This window comes from Mirounga leonina, unplaced genomic scaffold (assembly GCF_011800145.1).
Source record: "Mirounga leonina isolate KUSES-001 unplaced genomic scaffold, KU_Mleo_1.0 Mir_104, whole genome shotgun sequence".
Taxonomy (NCBI): Eukaryota; Metazoa; Chordata; class Mammalia; order Carnivora; family Phocidae; genus Mirounga; species Mirounga leonina.
Genome location: NW_023270231.1, coordinates 3,548,131 through 3,567,612, shown reverse-complemented (window position 1 = coordinate 3,567,612; position 19,482 = coordinate 3,548,131). Strand labels below are relative to the sequence as shown.

At 50.9% G+C, this 19,482-nt stretch overlaps 2 protein-coding genes across 3 annotated transcripts in view; one reads left to right on the top strand and one right to left on the bottom strand.

Moving 5' to 3' along the window:
- The window catches only part of ADAM19 (ADAM metallopeptidase domain 19), a 79,379-nt gene extending 74,691 nt beyond the window's left edge, over positions 1–4,688 (top strand). Inside the window, exons 22-23 of the mRNA XM_035013210.1 lie at positions 192–350; positions 1,095–4,688. Of these exons, the coding sequence (XP_034869101.1) occupies positions 192–305 (114 nt within the window). The 3' untranslated portion in view covers positions 306–350; positions 1,095–4,688. The remainder of the gene's footprint in view (positions 1–191; positions 351–1,094) is intronic.
- Positions 4,689–8,050: 3,362 nt separating this feature from the next.
- NIPAL4 (NIPA like domain containing 4) lies at positions 8,051–19,211 on the bottom strand. Of its 2 annotated transcripts, XM_035012343.1 has the most exons (6): positions 19,160–19,211; positions 15,713–15,952; positions 12,830–12,886; positions 11,611–11,701; positions 9,514–9,674; positions 8,051–8,679 (listed from the first exon to the last, which is right to left on the bottom strand). In XM_035012343.1, the coding sequence occupies exons 1-6, from the start codon at positions 19,194–19,196 to the stop codon at positions 8,051–8,053; spliced, it is 1,215 nt and encodes a 404-aa protein (XP_034868234.1). In that variant the 5' UTR covers positions 19,197–19,211. The 2 variants fall into 2 exon arrangements, with proteins under 2 accessions (XP_034868234.1, XP_034868243.1); XM_035012352.1 differs by lacking the exon at positions 12,830–12,886.
- Positions 19,212–19,482: the final 271 nt, after the last annotated feature.

Here is a 19,482-nt window from a genome sequence, read left to right as displayed (position 1 = left end):
ATACTGCCAACTTGCTCTCCAAAAAGGCTTTTTCCTGAGCATGTAGACACATACGCACACAATTCGTTTTTAGATAGGACCATACAGTACATCCCTTTTCTCCTCTGATTTGGATCGGTAATATGTTGGGAGCGTTTTCTTTCAAACAGGCCCCTCCGGCCTTTGAGTGAGGCTTGTGGCTTTCTCCCCAGGATTTCTCCAGGCCGCGGCCGCCACAGAAGGCACTCCCAGCTAACCCAGTGCCAGGCCGCAAGAGCCTCCCCAGGCCAGGTGGCGCTTCCATCCTGCAGCCCACTGCCACTTAAGAGGCCCGTCTTCAGCCCCGGCCTCTGGCAGCACCTGTCCCAAAGGTGAGTCCTTGGGAGCCCTCAAGATATAAGCCGGGGCCACAGGGCTCCAGGAGGCAAGAATGTGGTTGAGAAAGCAGACCAATTCATGCTTCTTTTGGCAGGGGTGTGAATTTCCAGAACAAAAGCCAAGGACAAAAACTTAGTGTTTCTTGGTGCCTGCGTGAGAATCCCTTAAGTTAAAGTTGGAGTTTTTTCATTTCCTATGAAAGGTGATGCTAGGAGCCTGAACGATGGTGGCTTCCAACATGGATCTACAACTCACCCACTCAATGACTCTGAGCAGATCACTCTCGAGTCTTGCTTTCTTTCCTCTGGATTGCCCCATCAGGCTGCCGTGAAGGTCAAGGCAGTTAGTTTCTATAAACTGCTGGCCTTCGGGAGGCTATTTACAAATGGCCCCTCTTCTTACCTCTTCCCTGGGGCTGACGTTCTCAGGCTGCCAGTCCGGGAGTCAAGGCAGAAGGGAGGAGGTGAGGAAGCTGGCTGACTGCCCTCGGTTCCCACCAGGCCTGGGAAATCTGTGGGCTGAACTGCAGCTTGGGTTGGGGGCCCCACCTGGCCTCTCACTGGAGGGTTGATAGTCTGGATGCACAGACATGGTGACAGAATTCTGTGGGAAATTGTTCTTAGCCGACGGTCTGTTTATCCTTCTGACCTGTCAAAAGCAAGAAGACAGCTCCCGTTGACTCCACCGGTCAGCATTTAGCTGATCTCTCTCTTGCTCTCTTCTCTTTCTTTCCACAGTTTCCTGAACACAGATCACAGAGGGCTGGGGGGATGATTGGCTCGAAGACCTAGACCCCTCTAAAGGGGCTTCTGCCTTTCCTTGAGGACTCTGAATCCCCCAGAGGATCTGTGGCCATGGAGTCTGGAACAAGCATGTCTGGCCACCTCCAAGTCCTTCCTTCCTCCCCTCTTTCCCTCCTCCTAGAACCACTGCATCTCTGAAAATCTCCTTCTTGACTCAGTGCCTCCTTGGCTTCCTGGGAGGCCCAGAGAGACTACTATCCAATGGCATCAAAGTGTTGTTTTGTGCAATATACTGCCCCGGGGAAGGGAGGAGAGAGCACGGAAGAGGATGAATGGCGGCTTCTTCTCCAACCTCCCTTCAGCTGGCCCGTCACCTCAGAGGTGCCAGTGGGGCTGATCTGGGTTGTCTGAGCTGATAAGCCCAGCTGGGAAAGGTCCTGTTCAGCCCTTCAGCCCAGTACTTAGCTTGGAGAAGCCATCCATCCACATCCTATGGTAGAGGGTATGCATCAGAGCTTTCCATTGCTTCTGTCTTCCTTGATGGTCCCAAGCTAGACAGAGGCCAGATGCTTACTCATCCCTTTTAGCTCTGAGTTTGAGAGGGGTCAAACCAGCCTCCACTGTGGTCCTGCCCAGGGCTTGGTTGAGGTTGCCACTCCTGGGCCTGTGACCACACGTGACCAAGAGAAGTCCCCTCCCCGCCTCCCGTAAGCGCCCCCCCCCCCTTATTCGCACGGGTCCCCCTGACTCTGACAGGTACTATTTGTGGGCAGTGTAGACAGCAGAGGGAGCACCAGGCTTGGGCCTCCTCTGAGCCAATGCCAAAGGTTGCGGCTCTCAACTTGGAATCATTCTTGGTTGCCTTTTATTTTCTTCTCTTTCCAAGTGCTCAGCACTTTTGATTTCTCCTTCAGAAATTTCTTCTTCTCCGCTCAGACCTACCTAATGTGTGGTGCTGCGTGAGTGGGTCTTCAGCAGTTCCAGCCTCTTGGAAACCTGGTGCTTATGACCTACAAGTGAGGATCCTGCTTCAGGGGTCAGCCACTGGATTTCCTGGGTGGTTCCCAAGAGTGCTTCGAGAGCATCGAAGCTTTATCTGCCATTGTGTTTTATGACCTTGGCAGGGCGAGGGTCTTACCCTCTACTCCCTGATGGAAATCTAAGGTAGGTCCTCAGGGATGGCAGCAAAGGGGGCAGCACCCCAGCGTGTCCCTAGGTCGGGTCACTGATTTGAGGCACGATCATTGCCCTCTGAGCGGAGAGCTGACCTGTCTCTAGAGATCTGTAGAGAAGCAACGGTCAACGGCCTTGACGGAACAGAGTCTGAGCTGGGAACACCAGGCTTTTTATCATCCACTTCCTTGTGTTCTTTCTTCTGGTCACTGCCCTTATCTGACCTTCACAGGAAGAACTTGGAGCAGCTGGGGAAATGCCAGTCCAGTGGGTACTACCCCCCCCACCCCCACCCTGGAGCAGGGAAGGAAGGCTACGTGGTGCTCTGCTAAAGTGGACGACTTGTCACTGGAGATGTTCTCTGGTGATGGTCTCCCACCCCCAGAAGGGTGCTGTGCTGTCCCCACCTCCTGCAGTGAGCCGTTGTTCACTCTTGAAAACCTCAATGCAAGGAAGAAGCTTGAGCTTTCCCTCCCAACCACCAACCCAGGGCCCCCTTGCAGTTCTCTACATACAACAGGTGCTCAATAGATGTTCTCGGGTTTTAGACAAGTGGGAGATTTGGCATATGCACCTGGGGGCACACATGGGGTGGATTTAGGAAGATCTCAGGAAAATGAGGCCCTTTTCCCTCAGGTAGTCTGATATTCATGCCTCTGTCTCCCAGACGTGGGCCCTGGTTGATCCCCATAGCCAGTTTCCACCTTCCTTGCTGCCTGATTAGGTCAGGGGGCAGCCTTCCATGTAGTTGTGTTGCCCCAAACTACCCCAGGCCTCAAGGTTGGGTCCCAGAAAACTAAAGGTGAAAACGCCCTGGCAAAAAAAAAAAAAAAAAAATCACTCTTATACCCACCTGCATGCCTCACAGACTGTTCTGTGGTATGTCCAGCGTTTCTCCCAGACATGAGGAGATCGAAGGCTCTGAAGTGAAAATGCCACAGCCATTGGGGCTGCATGAGCCTTTCGAACCGGAAATCTGCCCTCCCTGCACACATACCGGAAAGAGCCCAGGGCTGTATTTTCTTGTTTTTCCGTTTTTGTCTTCTGTTATTTTAATACCACCTCCATCCCATAAAATTGTACTGTGAACTGGAAGAAGGTCGAATTTTTAAAATTTGATGGAGACTTTTGGCAGCCCGTTCTATTTATGCTTTCACTTCTGGCCGTGTTCAGGGACCAGGAGTCGCCATTCTGGCAGGCTGGGGAGCCTGCCCGGGAGCAAGAGTGGCCCCTGAGTGCTCCCTTTTCCCTCCTGTGCCCAAGTGCTGCTTTGAGGTGACAAATAAAAGCAAATATGGCCTTAAGAGGGACTTTATTGGAAAGGATTACTGCAAGGTGGGGAAAGGGAATTTGTAGTCCGGGCAGGGGCTCTAGCAGTAGGGAGGATGCTCAGGTGAGCTCCTGCAAGGTCCGCGAGCATCTCAAAGCTCAGAAAGAAGCATCGACGGAGGGGACTTGGCTAGAGAGAACCACAGTTAGGGCGTCCTTGCGCTCAGCCTCCCAGGGAGGGGGCTGCTGTGGGGGGCGGGGGGGCTGTATGCTGGCTCAGGCTGAGTGTGGGTCCAAGTTCAGAGTCGGATGGAGGAGAGGAGCCCAACTAAAGCTTGGAGGAGTTAACCAGCCCTTTGTTCAGATGGAGCTGGATATAAATCTGCCGGTTTGACAACCCTGGAAATGTTTTTCTTAAGAACCGGGTAGCCATCTCTGAAATGTAAACCCCAAGGGAGCTAACACTTCTGTCTCCCTGTCTCAGTGGGAGTTTTATCCCAGGTGCCTGGCTCCAAGTTGTAACTACCTGCTTGCCATCCGTTCTTTTTAGCCTTGTTGACTTCTCCCTATAAAGGCCCTTTTCTGCCTCAGCTCTGAGATGCTTGCAGATCTTACAGGATTGGGGAAGCCCCTTCTCCATACTGCAGTAGCCCCTTGCTGTCTCTTGCAATAATCCTTTTGAATAAAACCTCCCCTTGCCTATGTCCAAATTTATTCTTATTTGGCAAAGGGTATGGAAGACTTGCATATTTTACATTGGGGACCAGTTCAAAAGTCATGATTGTGTTAAATATGCATGTAACAGCTCTGCTGGACACCCAAGGGAATGCCAACTGGAAAGGTGCCCCATCCCTAGGGAAGCTTGCTAAGAGGGGTTCTACAGAATCCAAGCCAGTGTCCCCAAAGTCACCCTTCTGTGCACCCTCTCACACCATCCACTGTGTGTGTATGTATGTGTCTGGGATCTAGGGCAATGTGAATTTTCTTTTTATTTGGCGATCGTTCACGGAAAACAGTTCCTCTTCTCTCTTGTCCACCTATTAATTGTTTACAATAATTGTACATCTATGCAAAATACTTGAATGGGCCATGGTGCCTTTTTTCCTTGTTTGTATTTAATTAAAATAAATTGTCATTTGAAAGTTGTCTGGTTTGGCAATTCTTTATTCGTTTGCTTTATTCTCCCACTGCTCAGCCTGGATCTTAGGTCTTGGGTCACTAAAGGCAGGAATGATCCTGGGATTCTCTGCTATGTTTCTTTCCTGCTACACTAATGTGTTTAGGAGACAACCGAGATCCTGTGTTCGCCTCCTCATCCTATTGCTAGGTAAGATGCACTTCAAAGTGGGGAGAGACTTGCGCAAGGTCTGTTGGGCTGGGTGGGCAGGTGCCGAGCCAAGGCTGGTGTTGGGTAGGCTTTCGGACTCCAGAGCCCTGCGTGATAACAGCTCACATCCATTGGTGCCTCTGAGTTGCAAAAGGACCTCACCCTTATTGTCTCATTTGACTCCCACCTCAATTCTAAGGTTCTCTAAGAGAGAATCATAATAACCATGAGAGGAGGTAACATTTACTGAGTATTTAACATATGCTGGCTTTGTAGCCTACATTCTTTATGTGAATGATCTCATTGAATCTTCACAAAAGCCCTGGGAGGTCTTTGGTATCTGATTCTATTTTTCTAACTTCTCAGGGTTTTGAGATTGCCTAAGGATTTCAAAGGCATCAAACACAAATGCTTTACTACAATGCCTGCTCATGAAATCAGCCCCTTACCCAACACCCCTCCCTGCTTAGCACCATCATCTAAACCAGCCGCTAGTCCTAGATTGGTCAGCAACATAATGCATAAAGCCTGGATGGACAGACCTGGGTCCACGTCCCAGCTCTGCCGCTTACTAGATGCATGAGAGTGGATGAGTTCCAGAACCCTGAGGCTCTTTTCACTATACCTGGGGAATAACACCTCCCTTAAAAGTGTTGTGATCATCAGGGAAGTGCTCCACATGATAGCACCCACCTGTGCCCGGCACAGGCCAAGGGCTCAGAAACTGCTGACTGCGACAGTTTTAGAGTTGCTCTGCTGGACATGCCAGGGGTTCATTAAGATCTGCTCTGAATCCAGAGCTGGCCCCCAAGAGAGTCTGGGCAAAGAAGGACTATTGGAACAGTATTGTTTCTTCATTCAGTAAATGTTTTTATGAGTACCGACTATGTGTTAGGCATTGAGAATAAGCAGCAAATTAAGACCAACTCCGATGGGGCTTCAGTCCAGACAGGGGAAACAGCGCAGATGACAAGAAAAGAAAAGTACAAAGTAATGCCAACCTTCGTTTGGCAACCTTTGGAGAGAGACACTGCCTGGTGGTTAAGACTCTAGGCTTAGATTCTTCTGGCTGTTTGACCTTGGGCGATTACTTAACCTCCCTGAGACCCTTTCCTCATACATAAAATGGGGATAAAAAAATATATCTACCTTGGGGATTTGTGAGGACTTAAAGAATTCACATGAAGCTCTTAGTACTGTGCCTGGTTCCCAGTAAGGGCTCAGGCATTAACAAGGGATGAATATCTTCAACGGACTATTCCCAAAACGGCCTTTCCCACTGCAGTGAGGGTGTGTGGCTACGAAAGCCACCGGAGGGACTTACTTGGCAGCCACAACCCTCCAGAGATTGAGCACCAGCCCCTCAGCACCAGACAAACCAGCTTAATTGTTCCGTGTTCAAAGAAGGCCAAGACACAAATATCAAGTAAACATACTCAGAGGTCTTTATTCTTGACCCTGTAGACCACACTCTCAGGGCCCTTAGATGACTGCCATTCTCAAGATCCAACATGTTGCATTGATTTTAGTTACAGACAGAAATCCACATTCATTAAAACCCGGGGTTTTGAGGCTGGAGGTGCAGGAAGCCAGTCTGTGGGTCAGCCAAGCCTTTGGAGCTTCAGGGCCAGCAAGAGTCCTGCCCGGGTTTGGCTGTGCTTAGGGCATGTGCTTAGAGCCCACTGGTAACACAGGACACAGGTATAGGGTTATACAGGGGAGGCTCTGTGCCCACCTGGGGGCTGAGGACCAAGCCTTCCCTCTTTACAGATATACTGGCTCTCTTACTTCCCTTTCAGTGGTCCTTCAACCAACGCCCATACTCTTGGAGCTAGAAAGAAGACAAGAAGGAAATTCTCTCTCTCTAGCTGCTCTTGTGTTTTGAAAGCTTCTGGTCAAATGTGAGGGGACCAAAGGCAGTCCCCAGAGTAGATGGTGGTGGAACAGTCATGACCTGCTGCTTCCCGGGGCGGGGAGCTCATCAGTGGGATTGGGTGCTTGGGGGCGATCTGATCAACAGCCAGAATGCACCCCATGCCAAGCCTGCGCCCCATTGGCCACTAAAGTTCAAAGCTGATCCCACTGCTCAGGCCTCTAAGGCTACATCCCAGAAATTACCCGGAGCCCCTTCCACCTGGGTTCTTGGTTGGGCACCAGAGTAAACACAAAAGTTAGCGCCAGGTTTCTAGAGGGCCTATGGCTGCTTTCTGCCAAATCCCAACATTGCTCCTCCTTCTCCCCATCTCCCCAAATCATATTTTGGTTGACTCCTTGAGGAAAAGGAAAGTGCGTTCTGCCAAATTCTATCTTGACAGCCAGACTACTTTTAAGAGCAGTGCAAATGCTGTTCTCTTTCCAGAGCGAGGCAAAATGAAACACTGGGTTGCACCAGCAGAGCTTGGCTGTGGAGGATCTTTTGTTGTTGTTCTTGTCATTTTGTTTTGAGTTCTAAGGTAATTGCCCGAATGTCTCAGTGACAACTCCTTTGGCCAGAAAGAGAGATGGAAGGGGCAGGGATTGGGGCAGAGTGGATGGAAAATAAGATGCTGACCTCCAGGCTGGAGTGCTCGGGGAATGGGGTTGGTGGAAATGTTCCTTGAGACATCAGATGGTTTTCACAGTAAGAAGGTCAGCTGAGGTCATGCTTTTGTCTCCAAAGACCAAGTGGCAAAAGCAGCAGGACGTGTCACATTAGTTGTCAGCTCTGGATGGGGGCGGGGGGAGGCGGGGCATGATGAATTGCTGTCTGGGCCTCTAAGAACCCGCTGCACTTCATCCTTGGGCCGAGGAATGGGATTCAGTCTCAGGAGAACCAGTGCTAAGGATTTCCCGACAACCAGCATCTCAGGGAAGGTCTTGGCCTGTGCTACATTCAGCGGGTCAAATTCTCTCTTCTTCTCACCAACACAGCAATGGCACTGAGGAAACAAGTGGGAAGGGAGGTCCAGGGGACCTGCTGGCACCAATGTATTCGGTCACTGAGGCTGTTTCCACGAAGTTCTGCCACCGCCACTCACTGGGTAGGGACTTTCCTTCTAGAAACAGTGATGAGGTATAGATGAACATCTCAAGAAAAGAGAGCCCATTGGTAACAGGGCTGGTGAAGATAACCAGGTGCCTCTGAAATGGAGAGGTCAGGCTGTACCGTAGAGCTCATCTTCTCACTCATGGATTCCAAGCTTTAAGAGTGGATTATAAATACTTTGGGCTTCTCTTCTGGTGATGGGGTGCTGGAGAGTTCTATGTTATCCACAAGGACATTCTTGTCTTCTAGTCTAATGACAGTGGGCTCAGGGGTGGGAGAGGGGGTTGGGTTTTTGTGCATGTGGGGCAAGCTGGTGTGGCTGATGTCCAGGTCTTTGAAAGCATGAAGCATGAACACACCCAGAATGATGGTGACAAAGCCAGAGAGGGTGCCCACAATGTCCACTGCAGACATGCTGTACCATTCCTTGAAGAGGATAGTGGAGGAGGTAACCACCACCGTGGTGAAGAACACGTAATAGATGGGGAACACCAGGGAGGTATTAAAAATGTCTAGTGCCCTGTTCAGGAAGTTGACCTGAGTGCTGAGAGAAAGTGCCAGGATGAGGGACAGGATGTAGGGGAGGGGATGCCGCACAACTGGCAGTCCCTGGAAGAAGTTCTTAATGGTGATGCCCAGGCCCTTGACGGCGGACACGGAGAAGGCCCCGATCAGCGAGCAGATGACGATGTAAACGAGGATATTCCTTTGTCCGTAGCGTGGCGCGATGACGAAGATGAGGATGAGGCAGAACACCAGCAGAAGCACAGCAAACACGATGTACCCTTCAGAAGGGGTGGGAGATGGATAATCTGAGCTGCAGAGGATGCAGTTAGTTTTTAGAGCCCTCTAACCACGGTCATGGGATATAGCAGTAAGGACATGGGCTCTAAAGTCAGGCAGACATGGGTTCCAGGCTCACGTCGCAACTTCTTAATAATTGGGGCAGGTTATTAATTAACCACAAGACCTCCATTTCCTTATTTGTAAAACAGGCCTAATAATAGGACCTTCCTCCTAGATCTTTTTTTTGCGGTATTAAATGAGATAATGCATGCTACAAGACTGTGTCGTCCCCCCAACCCCCGTTAATCCCCATGTGATGGTATTTGGACATGAGGCCTTTGGAAGGTGATTAGGTCACGAGGGTGGCACCCTCATGAATGGGATTAGTGTTCCTGTAGAAGAGACCCCAGAGAGCTCCCTCACCCCTTCCACCATGTGAGGTGAGGACACAGAGAGAAGTTGGCCGTTTATGAACCAAATCTACCAGAGCCTTGATCTTGGACTTCCCAGCCTCCAGAACTGTAAGAAATACATTTCTGCAGTTTATAAGCCACCCAGTCTGTGGTATTCTGTTATAGCAGCCTGAACAGACCAGGATAATGCATAGAACATATTTAGAACTGTGCCTGGCACATAATAAACACGTGATAAATAACATCAACACGCATCAGCCTGGGAAGCCCGTGAGCTAACCCTAGGACCAGCCCCCCAACTTTCCTTCTTTCGCTTCCTTCACCTCCAGGTGGCAGCACCTGGCATGGTCAGCCCCCAGTTAGACCTTCCTGGGGTTCATTCCCCAGTGTCTTCCTGCTCACGGGGTGGGGGGAGCCTACCTGTGTCTTTCATTTTGGCAGCCATCTCAACGACGGTGGAGACCTTCTCTTCCTCGGGGGCGTGTATCACCATCACTGTGCTGCCGGCCACACAGATCACACAGCCCAGCTTCCCCAGCAGATTCAGATTCTCTCCCAGGAAGTATGAGGACAGGATGGCACTGCACGAGGACATGGGAGAGACGGTTTAGCAGCCAGGCCTGTCCCAGCATTCTGAAGGAAAATGGGGGCTGAGCAAGCATTCGTGGAGAAGAACAGATCAGGACTCACTACTCTTCCCCCAAAACGTTTGAAATAGAAATTTATGGGAGTGTTACAGTGTGTGCTGGAGGAATCGACATACCTGTGGATTTCTTTCACTTCAAGGACTAAAGGGATCCCCAAACAGAAGAGTCGGAAAAGCCCTTCAGGGCATTCTTGTCTAACTTCCTACCCAAAGAGCACATCTTCCCTTAACATTACCAACAGACTGCTTTCAGGCTTGGCTTGTATACCTCTGATGCAAGCAACTGACCCCTTCACAAAGTAAATGAATCTATCGTAGGTTCATTCTAATTACCAAAAATATGGTAATTTCTACTCATTGTCCTATTTCTATTCCTTGAGTCATACAGAGCTATTCCTTGTTCCATTTGTATATGCCAATATAAACAACCACGATGACAATTACAGGCACTATGTTTTGGGCTTATATTATGGACTAGGTATTAGGCTAGGAATTTTCTACTTACTATACCTCATTAACATGTCACAACTCTTTGAGAAGTAAAATATACTATCTCCATTTTATAGATGAGAAAACAATCTCGTAGAAGTTAAAATAACTTGGCAAGGTCATACAACTGGTAAGTAGCAGGGCCAGGATTTTAGCTGAATTTCCGTCTAATTATAAAACCTATGCGTTTTCTTCCACACCTCATTAAGGAGAATCCCAGTGACTTCCCTGAGTTTTCTCTTTCCTGGGCAAAACGCTTCCAGTTTCCTGCTATTCCTTGGTGATATGATTTTCATTCCCCTCACCTCCTCAGATGAGGTGGCAGAGGTGAGGGAAGAAGGGAAGGAAATTGGGCAAGACAGGTGTGATCACAGGGCAGGTTTCCGTTTCTTTATGAAGGTAACCTGAGCTTACGGTAAAAAGCAGTTGGCTGATCTAGGACTGAATTACTCCCCAAAATTCCGGTTTAAGGTATCAAGAGACAGGGGATTGATGTCTGAGCTCCTCTGAATGTCTTCCATCGCTCCTCTAAAACCACCCAAAACATCTGCATTCAAGAGAGTCGGGGGCATTGGCATAGGCAGAGGTCACACAGTGGAGGACTCCCCACCCCTCCTAACTTCCTGGGAGTGGGCATTTGCACATCGTCAGATATGCCGTAGTGCTATCTCAGCTACATCAGCCCGCTGTGTCATGTGAGGCATGCCTCTGTTTATTTTCGACTGGGTAAATGTTACAAAATTGCCATCAAGAGCGTAAAACAAAACAGAGGCAACTGTGGGTGCGGGGTGTGGTTCGCTGGGATTTGCCAAGACTCCCGGGTTACGCCAATGATCACAGCCAGCGTCAAATTGGGCTCCAAGACCCCCACGGAGGAACTATGTTTATAGTTCAAGAAGAATGTGGCAGTGGGAAGCCCACGTAGCCCTGGAAGAAATGCCTTCAGGTAGGGATTATTCGCATCCCCATTGAGCAGATGGGGAACCTGAGGCTTGGGGCAGCTAAGTGACTGGTCCATGGTAATGTCGTTACTAAGCGGCAGAGCTTAAGGTTGGAGCTCATGCTTTTCAACTTGCACGCCGCGCCTACTGACACACCAAAACGTTGACGTGAGACATTCAGCTTGGTGGCCCTGGAAGCCCTTCCAACTGGTCTGGGCTTGGCCTGTCCCTCTACTGGCCAGTCGTGGGAGGGGATGCTAGGACAAGAGGCAGCAAACAATCCAGGGCTCGGGAGCTCCAGCCAGCATAGTGCCCCTTTCTGGGAGCTGGGACCGACCCAGGTCCCTGACTGCAAGTGGCAGGTGACCCCACTCACAGTTCCAGACATCAACAAACTGAAAATAGGAAGGAGGCAGAGACAGCAAGAGAGGTGACAATAACCTTATGAGGACACTCAGCGCTCCCAGAGGCGTGACGACTGTCGCAGGGGCAAATGCGTAGGCCCCGAAGTTGGCAACTTCTCCAGCAGCCACTAAGAAACGAAGGGAGAAAACAGGCTCGTGTGGCTTCGACGCACCGTCTCCAGCCCACACTAACCTGGGTAGAGACAGCTTCATTTAGTGATCAGCCATTCACAGAATCTCGGGCCCACATTCCCTAAAGGCTTGGTCCTTACGCTTTCCCCCTAGCGAATCTGATTGGACGGTCAGGCCCAGACTCTCCTGATCAAATCCTTCCATTTTAAAGATGGGCAAGCCAGGCCCAGAGTCCAAGGTCACATGACATGTTTGTGGAAGGACGCCTTCCTGTTCCTTCGGCATCTTGGCTTCTAGTCCATGCCACCGGTAAGTGTACCTCAGGGACTGTTCATGTTTGGTCTGTATCTTAAGATGCATTCTAGAAAGTGTTAATTTCCAAAAAAAGAAACATTTAGTTACTGATTCTCCAGGTACCACTTGGTCGTGGAGCCATCTCTCCCAGAGGAACTGTGGGCAGGTGATTAGAAAGTCTGACGTCCTCACAGGGCCTAATTCTCCACATTTGAGTTTCTAGTTTGCAGACTCCTGCAAGTGCATTTTCTGTCTCTGCTGGTAAAGAATGACCTGGGTCTGCCCTTTGAAAGGAGAGGATGAATGTGGTAGCCCTGGCTAAGACTGGGATCAAAACCTGATTTATAAATGGAAAGCTGGGTAATCTTCCATTCGAAAGAATTAAGGTTTGAAAGCCAGCGAGGGTGATGGAAAGCAGGGGAAACGTGTGAATGTGCAAATCTGGGCAAACTTTAAGTGGCAGACCAGCCATGCTCTAAGTGAGCCAACACACTGCCTCTGGAATGGAAAACCTGGCTGAGGAGCCCCAAGAGACTCCAACCGGCAGTGATAACTCTCTCTGTTTCAAGGGAAGTTGAGAAATGACACCTCTAACATTAGCAGCTCTCTACAAGCCTCTCTGGGGATACACGTTTCATGGATGGACTGACTTTGGGTGGAGAATGTAATCTGAAATACAGGGAAGATGTTCTTCCTGCAAAGATTGCCAAGGTTTTCCCATTGAGAGTCACACTTTGCACAATGAAGACAGAAATGGCCCCATTCACCCCTCTTTTCATCTCTGCTTCTGCCATCAATGGGTCAGTGTTGTTAGGAAAGAGCCCACTTACTGGTGAGAAATCCAGCCCACCACATGGCATTCTTCAGGTAGCCATACCCTCCATCCACTGCAGAAAGGAATGGACAAAAAGTTAGAGCTTGGCCATGCTTTCTCAGGCACCTTTCCCATCTCTACCTTCACTCCCCAGTCTTGAAGGGTTCAATATATGTTCCCTGTGGTTAGTCCTCTGGGCGTGCCTCTGGGTCCCCTCCTGGGCGACTTTATCCATTCCCAAAGTTTCACATACCATCTTTACACTGGTGTCCTTATTTCATATATGTGCACTGAGCCTTCCTTCTGAGCCTAGATGAATGTCCAATTGCTTACTTGACATCTCTTGGATCTCTCACAGGCATCCCAAACACTGTCCTAAATAGAACTCTTGATTTTAAATGCCACCCACCCACCAAAGGAAATTCAGTAAGTGGTACCTCCATGTACCTAGTTGCTTAAGCCAGAACCCAGGAAATCACCCTTGACTCTCCCACTCCTTCACCTTCTGTGTTCCATCCATCCCGCTGTTTCCCTCTCCAAAGAGCATCTCACATGTGTCCGCCCCACCTGACTCCAAGGCACTAACCCCTCTGGCCTGGGGTGAGGCAACAGCCTCCCCAGGTTCATCTGGTGCCACTCTCACCATCCCTTCAAACCCATTCCCTCACAGTAGCTGATGGTCTTTAAGACTATAAAGCAGACTGTCACTCCTCAGCTTGTAACAGGCCAATGGCTTCCAAATACTCTATAAAAGACCAAAATCCTAAACAAGCCAGTTCATAGTTTGACCATGTTCACATCTCCAAAAGCATCTCTTACCACTCTTCTTACCATTATCTTGCCACTCAGGCTTTCTTCTAGTTCCTCCAAACGGATGAGCTCTTTTTGGCCTGAAGACCTTTGCTTTTCCGTGTCAGGGATAGTCTTCTTGATGATATTTGCTTATATCTACACTCACTCTTCAGGACTTTGCTTGAATGTTGCTTCCCCTAAGATGCCCTCCCTGACCCCTTTATCTCTGTTTTTTGCCCTGTTGGGATTCTCTTTCATCACCAGCTCTTCTCCTTCATGGTACTTATTTATAATTTGAGTTAATGTATTTCTTTTCTGACATTTCTCCCACTAAAATGGAGATGCTATGATGCCCAGAATTGTGTTTGTTCGGTTCACATGGTGGACTTTCGGACACTTGTCCAGAAGTACAGGACAGAGCAGCCAAGACCATTGCTCCTGACTTCCTCCCCACACCTCACAGCTCTCCATTTCAGAGAGCACCTGGCTCTAAACCTGGGCATCCAACTGCCTGCCGGGCCCTCCCAGTAACGCCAATCCTCGTGTTGACTCTGGGCCAAGCCTCTTTGTAAACACACTACTTATCTTCACAAGAATCCTAGTGGTTGGAACTGTTCTGAATCCCATTTTACAGATGAAGAGACTGAGGCACAGAAAAAAACACTTCCCTTGCACAGGATCACATCACCAGGAATGGAAGAGCTAGAATTGGAACCCTAGGAGTTTGCTTCCAAAGCAGTGTCCCGCAGAACACTACATTGAACATGTCCAAACTTGAACCATCATAGTCCCATAAACCTGCTCATACTGCATTCTTCAGCTCAGAAAACAACACCCTCATCTCCCCAGTTGCTCAAGTCAGAAAGCTGAGTCAGTCTCGACTCTGTTTTACCCTCCCCTTGGAGCCAGTCAACACCAAACCCAGTAAGTTCTAACTTCAAAAGCTATCTCTGGACTCCGCCACGGTCTCTGTTACCAACGCAATTCTCCCAGTCCAAGTTGTGCCGTCTCTCTCCCCTAACTGGTCTCCTAGGTGCCAGGCTTGTCCCCTAATCCATTGTCCACCCAGCAACCAGGAATCTTTTCAAATTGTCAATTGAACTATGTCTCTCCCCTGCCTAAAACGTTTGTCACTTACAACTGCACCCAAACTCTGTGACCCAGTTTATAAGACCCTTCACGATCTGGCCCTTCCCTCATCTCTTACCCCCCCACCCCCACCCCCAGCCCCATGCTCCAGCCATCCTGAGCTACTTTCAGCTTCTAACATCACTCATGCTCTCTCACCTCGGAGCCTCTGCACATGCTGTTCTTTCTGCCTGGAACACCACATCCTCCTCTTTTCCCCTTCACCTGGCCATCTCATCAAGTCCCAGCTTCCAGATCACCTCTTACAGAAAACCTCCCCTAACCTTCCAAGCCTGGGCCCTCCAAAATATCCCCAAAGTGTCCTGGATTTTCTCCATGACGAAGAGCACGCCAACCACTGTGGAACAGTTGCCTGTGTCCCCCGTGCGGCTCAATGCCCCACGGGGCACTGGGTCCCCACGCCCAACGTGGGACCTGGTACAGCTGGTATGCAGTGAAGGATAATTCAATGAATGAATTTTTTTACGCGTGATTCCTTTTCTCCAGGGTGGGTTCATAGAAATACACCTTCTTTCCAAGCAAACAAATCCTTGCGGACAGAGACTCAGGAATTCTTTGGTGGCCTTGAGTGGGCCTTATCTGGGAGTCCGGAGGGCACAGTAGTGTGTCACACTGCTCTGGACGGAGGTATTTGATTCCCATTCAGCTTGCCCAGGATGACAGAGCGGGTAAGAAATAAAACTGGACTAGATCTGGGGTTTCTCATTCTTGGCCCTGAGACTTTTCCTTATCTGTACCCCAACTAACATATCTTGAAGTTCTCCAGAAATGTTGGATTTTAAAGGGAGGTCTCCTGCGGGTGGATTGGATTCCCAGCAGGGTTGACGATGAGCCTTTTGTGACCATGTAGGCTAGGCTCGCCAACCGCGGGGGCCCCCTTGTGAAGGGAGGTTCATGGGGCTGGCTGGGGGCTCTGCTGCCTAACACCCCACACCCACCCTCCCCGCCAGGACCCTACCGGCCCGTGTGGCCCCAGAGGCCACCAGTCGCTGAAGGCCTTTCTTCTTGAGGATGACGCTGCTGCCGATGAGGAAACTAGACAAGAAGGCCAGGCCCAGACCAATGTAGAAGCTGTAGTTCTGCCTGAACCTTTCCTTCCAGTCGTGAGAGGTGACATTGCTGGGCACGTGGGGGCTGAGGTCACCGACGATCTGGCACACCACTTGGTGGGAGGAGCAGTACACGCTGATCAGGGAACCTGGACGGGAAGACCACCATAAGAGAGTCACGCTGGGGACGTCTTCATGCTTTCAAATACTGGAATTGGCTACTGGTTCAGACCCCATAGTTCAGCTGCAGTGGGCCTCCATCCACACTATGGGCCTCAACCTAACAGTAATAAATAACATTCACTGAGTCCTTACCCCCAGCTAGGGGTTTTATTTGCATGAACTCATCCAATTTTTATAACCATCTGTCAGATAAGCGCTGCCTTGAGTTCCCATTTCATAGATGGGAAAGAGAGGCCATGAGAGGTCAGGCACCTTGCCTAAGAACACAGACTATCTGACTTCAGAACTCCAGCACATGACCACTAAGGTGTACTAATGCCCCACTCACCAAGCAGGGTCTTCCAGGCTCTCAAGCATCACGGAATCCAAACTCCCACCCTTCCTAGGCATCCCCTCCCAGCTTCTGGACCTCCAACAGCTCAGGATCACACAAGGATTCTCCCCTCCAAGAGGCCTCTTTACTTCCATATCCCCACCTCTAGCCACAATGGAGACTCCTGAGAGTTAACATGAGGGAGTGAGGCGAGAGAGCCCACAGCCCCTTCTAGGCCTGAAGATAATTAAATATAAGCAGCCTACTGGTTAGAACTGACCATTCCCGGGCCTTATTCTAAGACCTCTGATGCCCGTGGTCAGTGGCTGGGGCCTCCTTGAGGCCTCAGAGGGATTGCTGTCCCTGCCGTCCCATGGAGCGTCTCTTTAGTTTGCCTTACAAGTCCTAGAGATCCTGAGAGCCCAAGTCAGCCCTCATGCCCCAGACCCGCCAACCCTTGCTTGCCCTCTGGCACAAACGCCAAGGATAATAGGACAAACTTGGGCCCGAGGGGCAGACCCTCCGTCAGAAGACCTAAGCTGCCCAAGTTCAGTAAAACCAAGTAAAGCACAGCCAGTAATCCCCCAGCGCCAGGACTGCATGCTCCTCCACTCTGGGGCTTTGCATGAGCATTCCTATCATGGAAATGGCACAGTGATCATGTCCCGGTTTTAGCGGAAGAAACTGGGGCCCTGATAAGTTTGGTAAGCTGAGTAAGACGACACTGGTGGTACACAGTGAAGCCAAATTGTTCCTGAAGCCCATGTGATGCCAAAGCCATGCACTTAACTGTCACCTACACCCCACAGGGCAGGCAGCAAGGGCAGGCTGGGGTTCCATTTGGCCTCCTGAGGGTTGTTTTAAACTATGAATTCATTACCAACATTTTAAAATCCGATTTCCCATGAAAATTCAGCTTTTGAGCTGCCTCTGTTTACCTCATCGAGCACACCTTTCCAGAGCTGACCACTGACTGCAGATGAGAGTGGCTGCCCCCACAAAGGGACATGTCCTTTGCAATGCCCCAGTGTCCCTATCTGCTTCCCTTCAGTCATTTTGGTTATGTGCTCAGCCCCTGTAGGCATCTGAGTTCGTGACCTCTGGTGGTAGAAGGTCTTTTTCAAACTGGAATTTCAAAACTGTGCCAAGGATGTAAGCCTGGGTGGCACTTCTCAGAGCAGTGAGAACTCCAGGCTGTACTGAGCGCGCCCTAATGGTCCGGCAGCTCTGGCATCAGTGTGTCTGGATCAGAGAGTGGCATCTGGGTGGAATAAAGTAAGGGCAACATTGACCTTTCTTCCATGGCACAGAAGCACAGAATGGTGCTGGGAGAGCCCTGGGAAGACAGCCTAACCCTCTTACCTGCAGCCAGGAAAACTGACGCCCTGAGAAGGGGAAGGACTTGCTTGAGTCTCACAAAAACCTAGTGGCAGAGCTGGGCCTGGAACCCACCAGGGGACATCCATGTGTCTTTGGCCATGGGAGATCTCTCTTCCTGACACCTGTCTCACAATCAAGAGAAGGTGAGACAAGAAGGCATCTCCATCCCTACTCAGATTTGGTCTGACCTCTCACTCCTGTTCCTCAGGTCAGACCGTCAAGTCTGGGGAGTTCCCTGAACACAGGAAATGAGCCAGAGCCAGGACATGGGCCAAGGAAGGTGACTCCCAAGAAGAAGGCCAATCCCATTCCTACCCCCTTCCCCTGCCCTCCCAAAGGTGCATCTCCAGGAGGTGGGGCCAAAGGGTGAGCTTGCCTGTTTTGGGGAGGCCTGAAGCACCCAGGGGCGCAGTAGCCTCCACTGAATTAAGTTTTCCCATGAGGACAGAAAGAAAAAGAGAGAGGGCTGATGGCCAAAGAAAGTCCAGTTCTGAGGAGGATGCTCATTAGACAAATGTGTGTTGGGCCCGGTGATTCCCTCTTCTTTTCCAGAATATGCTAGGACCAGGGAACGTATTCTTCCCCAGGGGAAGGTGAGGCTGAAAATGGACTGCATTGTTGGCCAGGAGACCAAAGCCAGCCAACACCCACAGAGCTGGCTTTGAACACTTCACTGGGAAAAAGAAGTTAGAGAAACAGGGCTATCCGACAGGCTGCCATTGCAAGAGGAGGTAGGAACATGCAGACATACCAAGAAAGGCGTACAGTAGTATGAGTACATGTTTGAGAATCCAAGAGCTCTAATTTTATATTCCACTCCCCCCACTGCAGTAGCTTGAGCAAATTATCAGGCTTTTCAGAGCCTCCGTTTCTTTCTCTTCAGAAAGGAGACAGCAAGGTAATAATACCTATCTGCCCTCTAGGGTTCAGGGTTAAATGAGATAATGCAGGTAAAGGGCTTAGTCTACCACCCGGTTCCTGGTAAGAACTCAACTTAAGCTCAGGGTCTTTCCTTATCCCTCCCTGGGTTGTTCTTTCCCACCTACAGGGTGCGGGTGGGTTTGGAGGTGGTGAGTGTCTGCGCCCCTCTCCCTTGTCTTTGGTGGGCCCCAGGGAGACAACCAGACCTGGGCAGGTGCGCGAATCTGAAGCAACGATACATAAACTACCGTGAAAACCCCCACCTCGGGCTGACCAGCTCCAGTTAATTATGCCCCCCTCTGCCCCCGCCCTCCCCACGCGTCCCCTTCCCTCCCAATCGCCCTCTCAGCTCCCCAGCCTCAAAGGTGGGGAAGTCAGCCAGAAGCCTGCTTCCCCCCACCCCCCCACCCCGCGCCAAGACGGGCCTGACCACAAGCCGCGCTGACCCTGCCCTCCCCGGTTTGGGCCCCCGCAGGAGCAGACGCGAGGGAAAGGAGCGGCGGGGAAGGGAAGGCGCGAAGCGCGCGGCGCACCCGGGGCTCCTCGGGCCCGCACGCACCGTTCTGGCAGCTGGCGTTGCTGGCGGGCAGCTCCATGGGCCCTGCGCGCACCGACCGACGGACCGACGCGCGGGCGGCTGGCGCCCGGGGCTCCCCGGCTCTGGGGCAGGTGGCCGAAACCCGTCCCGGCGTGGCCGGCGTGCGAGAAGCTGCCGGGGTCGGCCCCAGGGGTGGAGAGAATGACGCGCCCCAGACGGGGACGGTCCCCGGGGAGGAGTCACCCGGCGTCTCGGGCAACTCCCTGGGTCGGGGGCCCAGCGCCCGAGCTGCCCGCAGAGGGGCGCACGCCCTCCCGGGGTGCGGAGGCTGCCGGGCTCCCCGA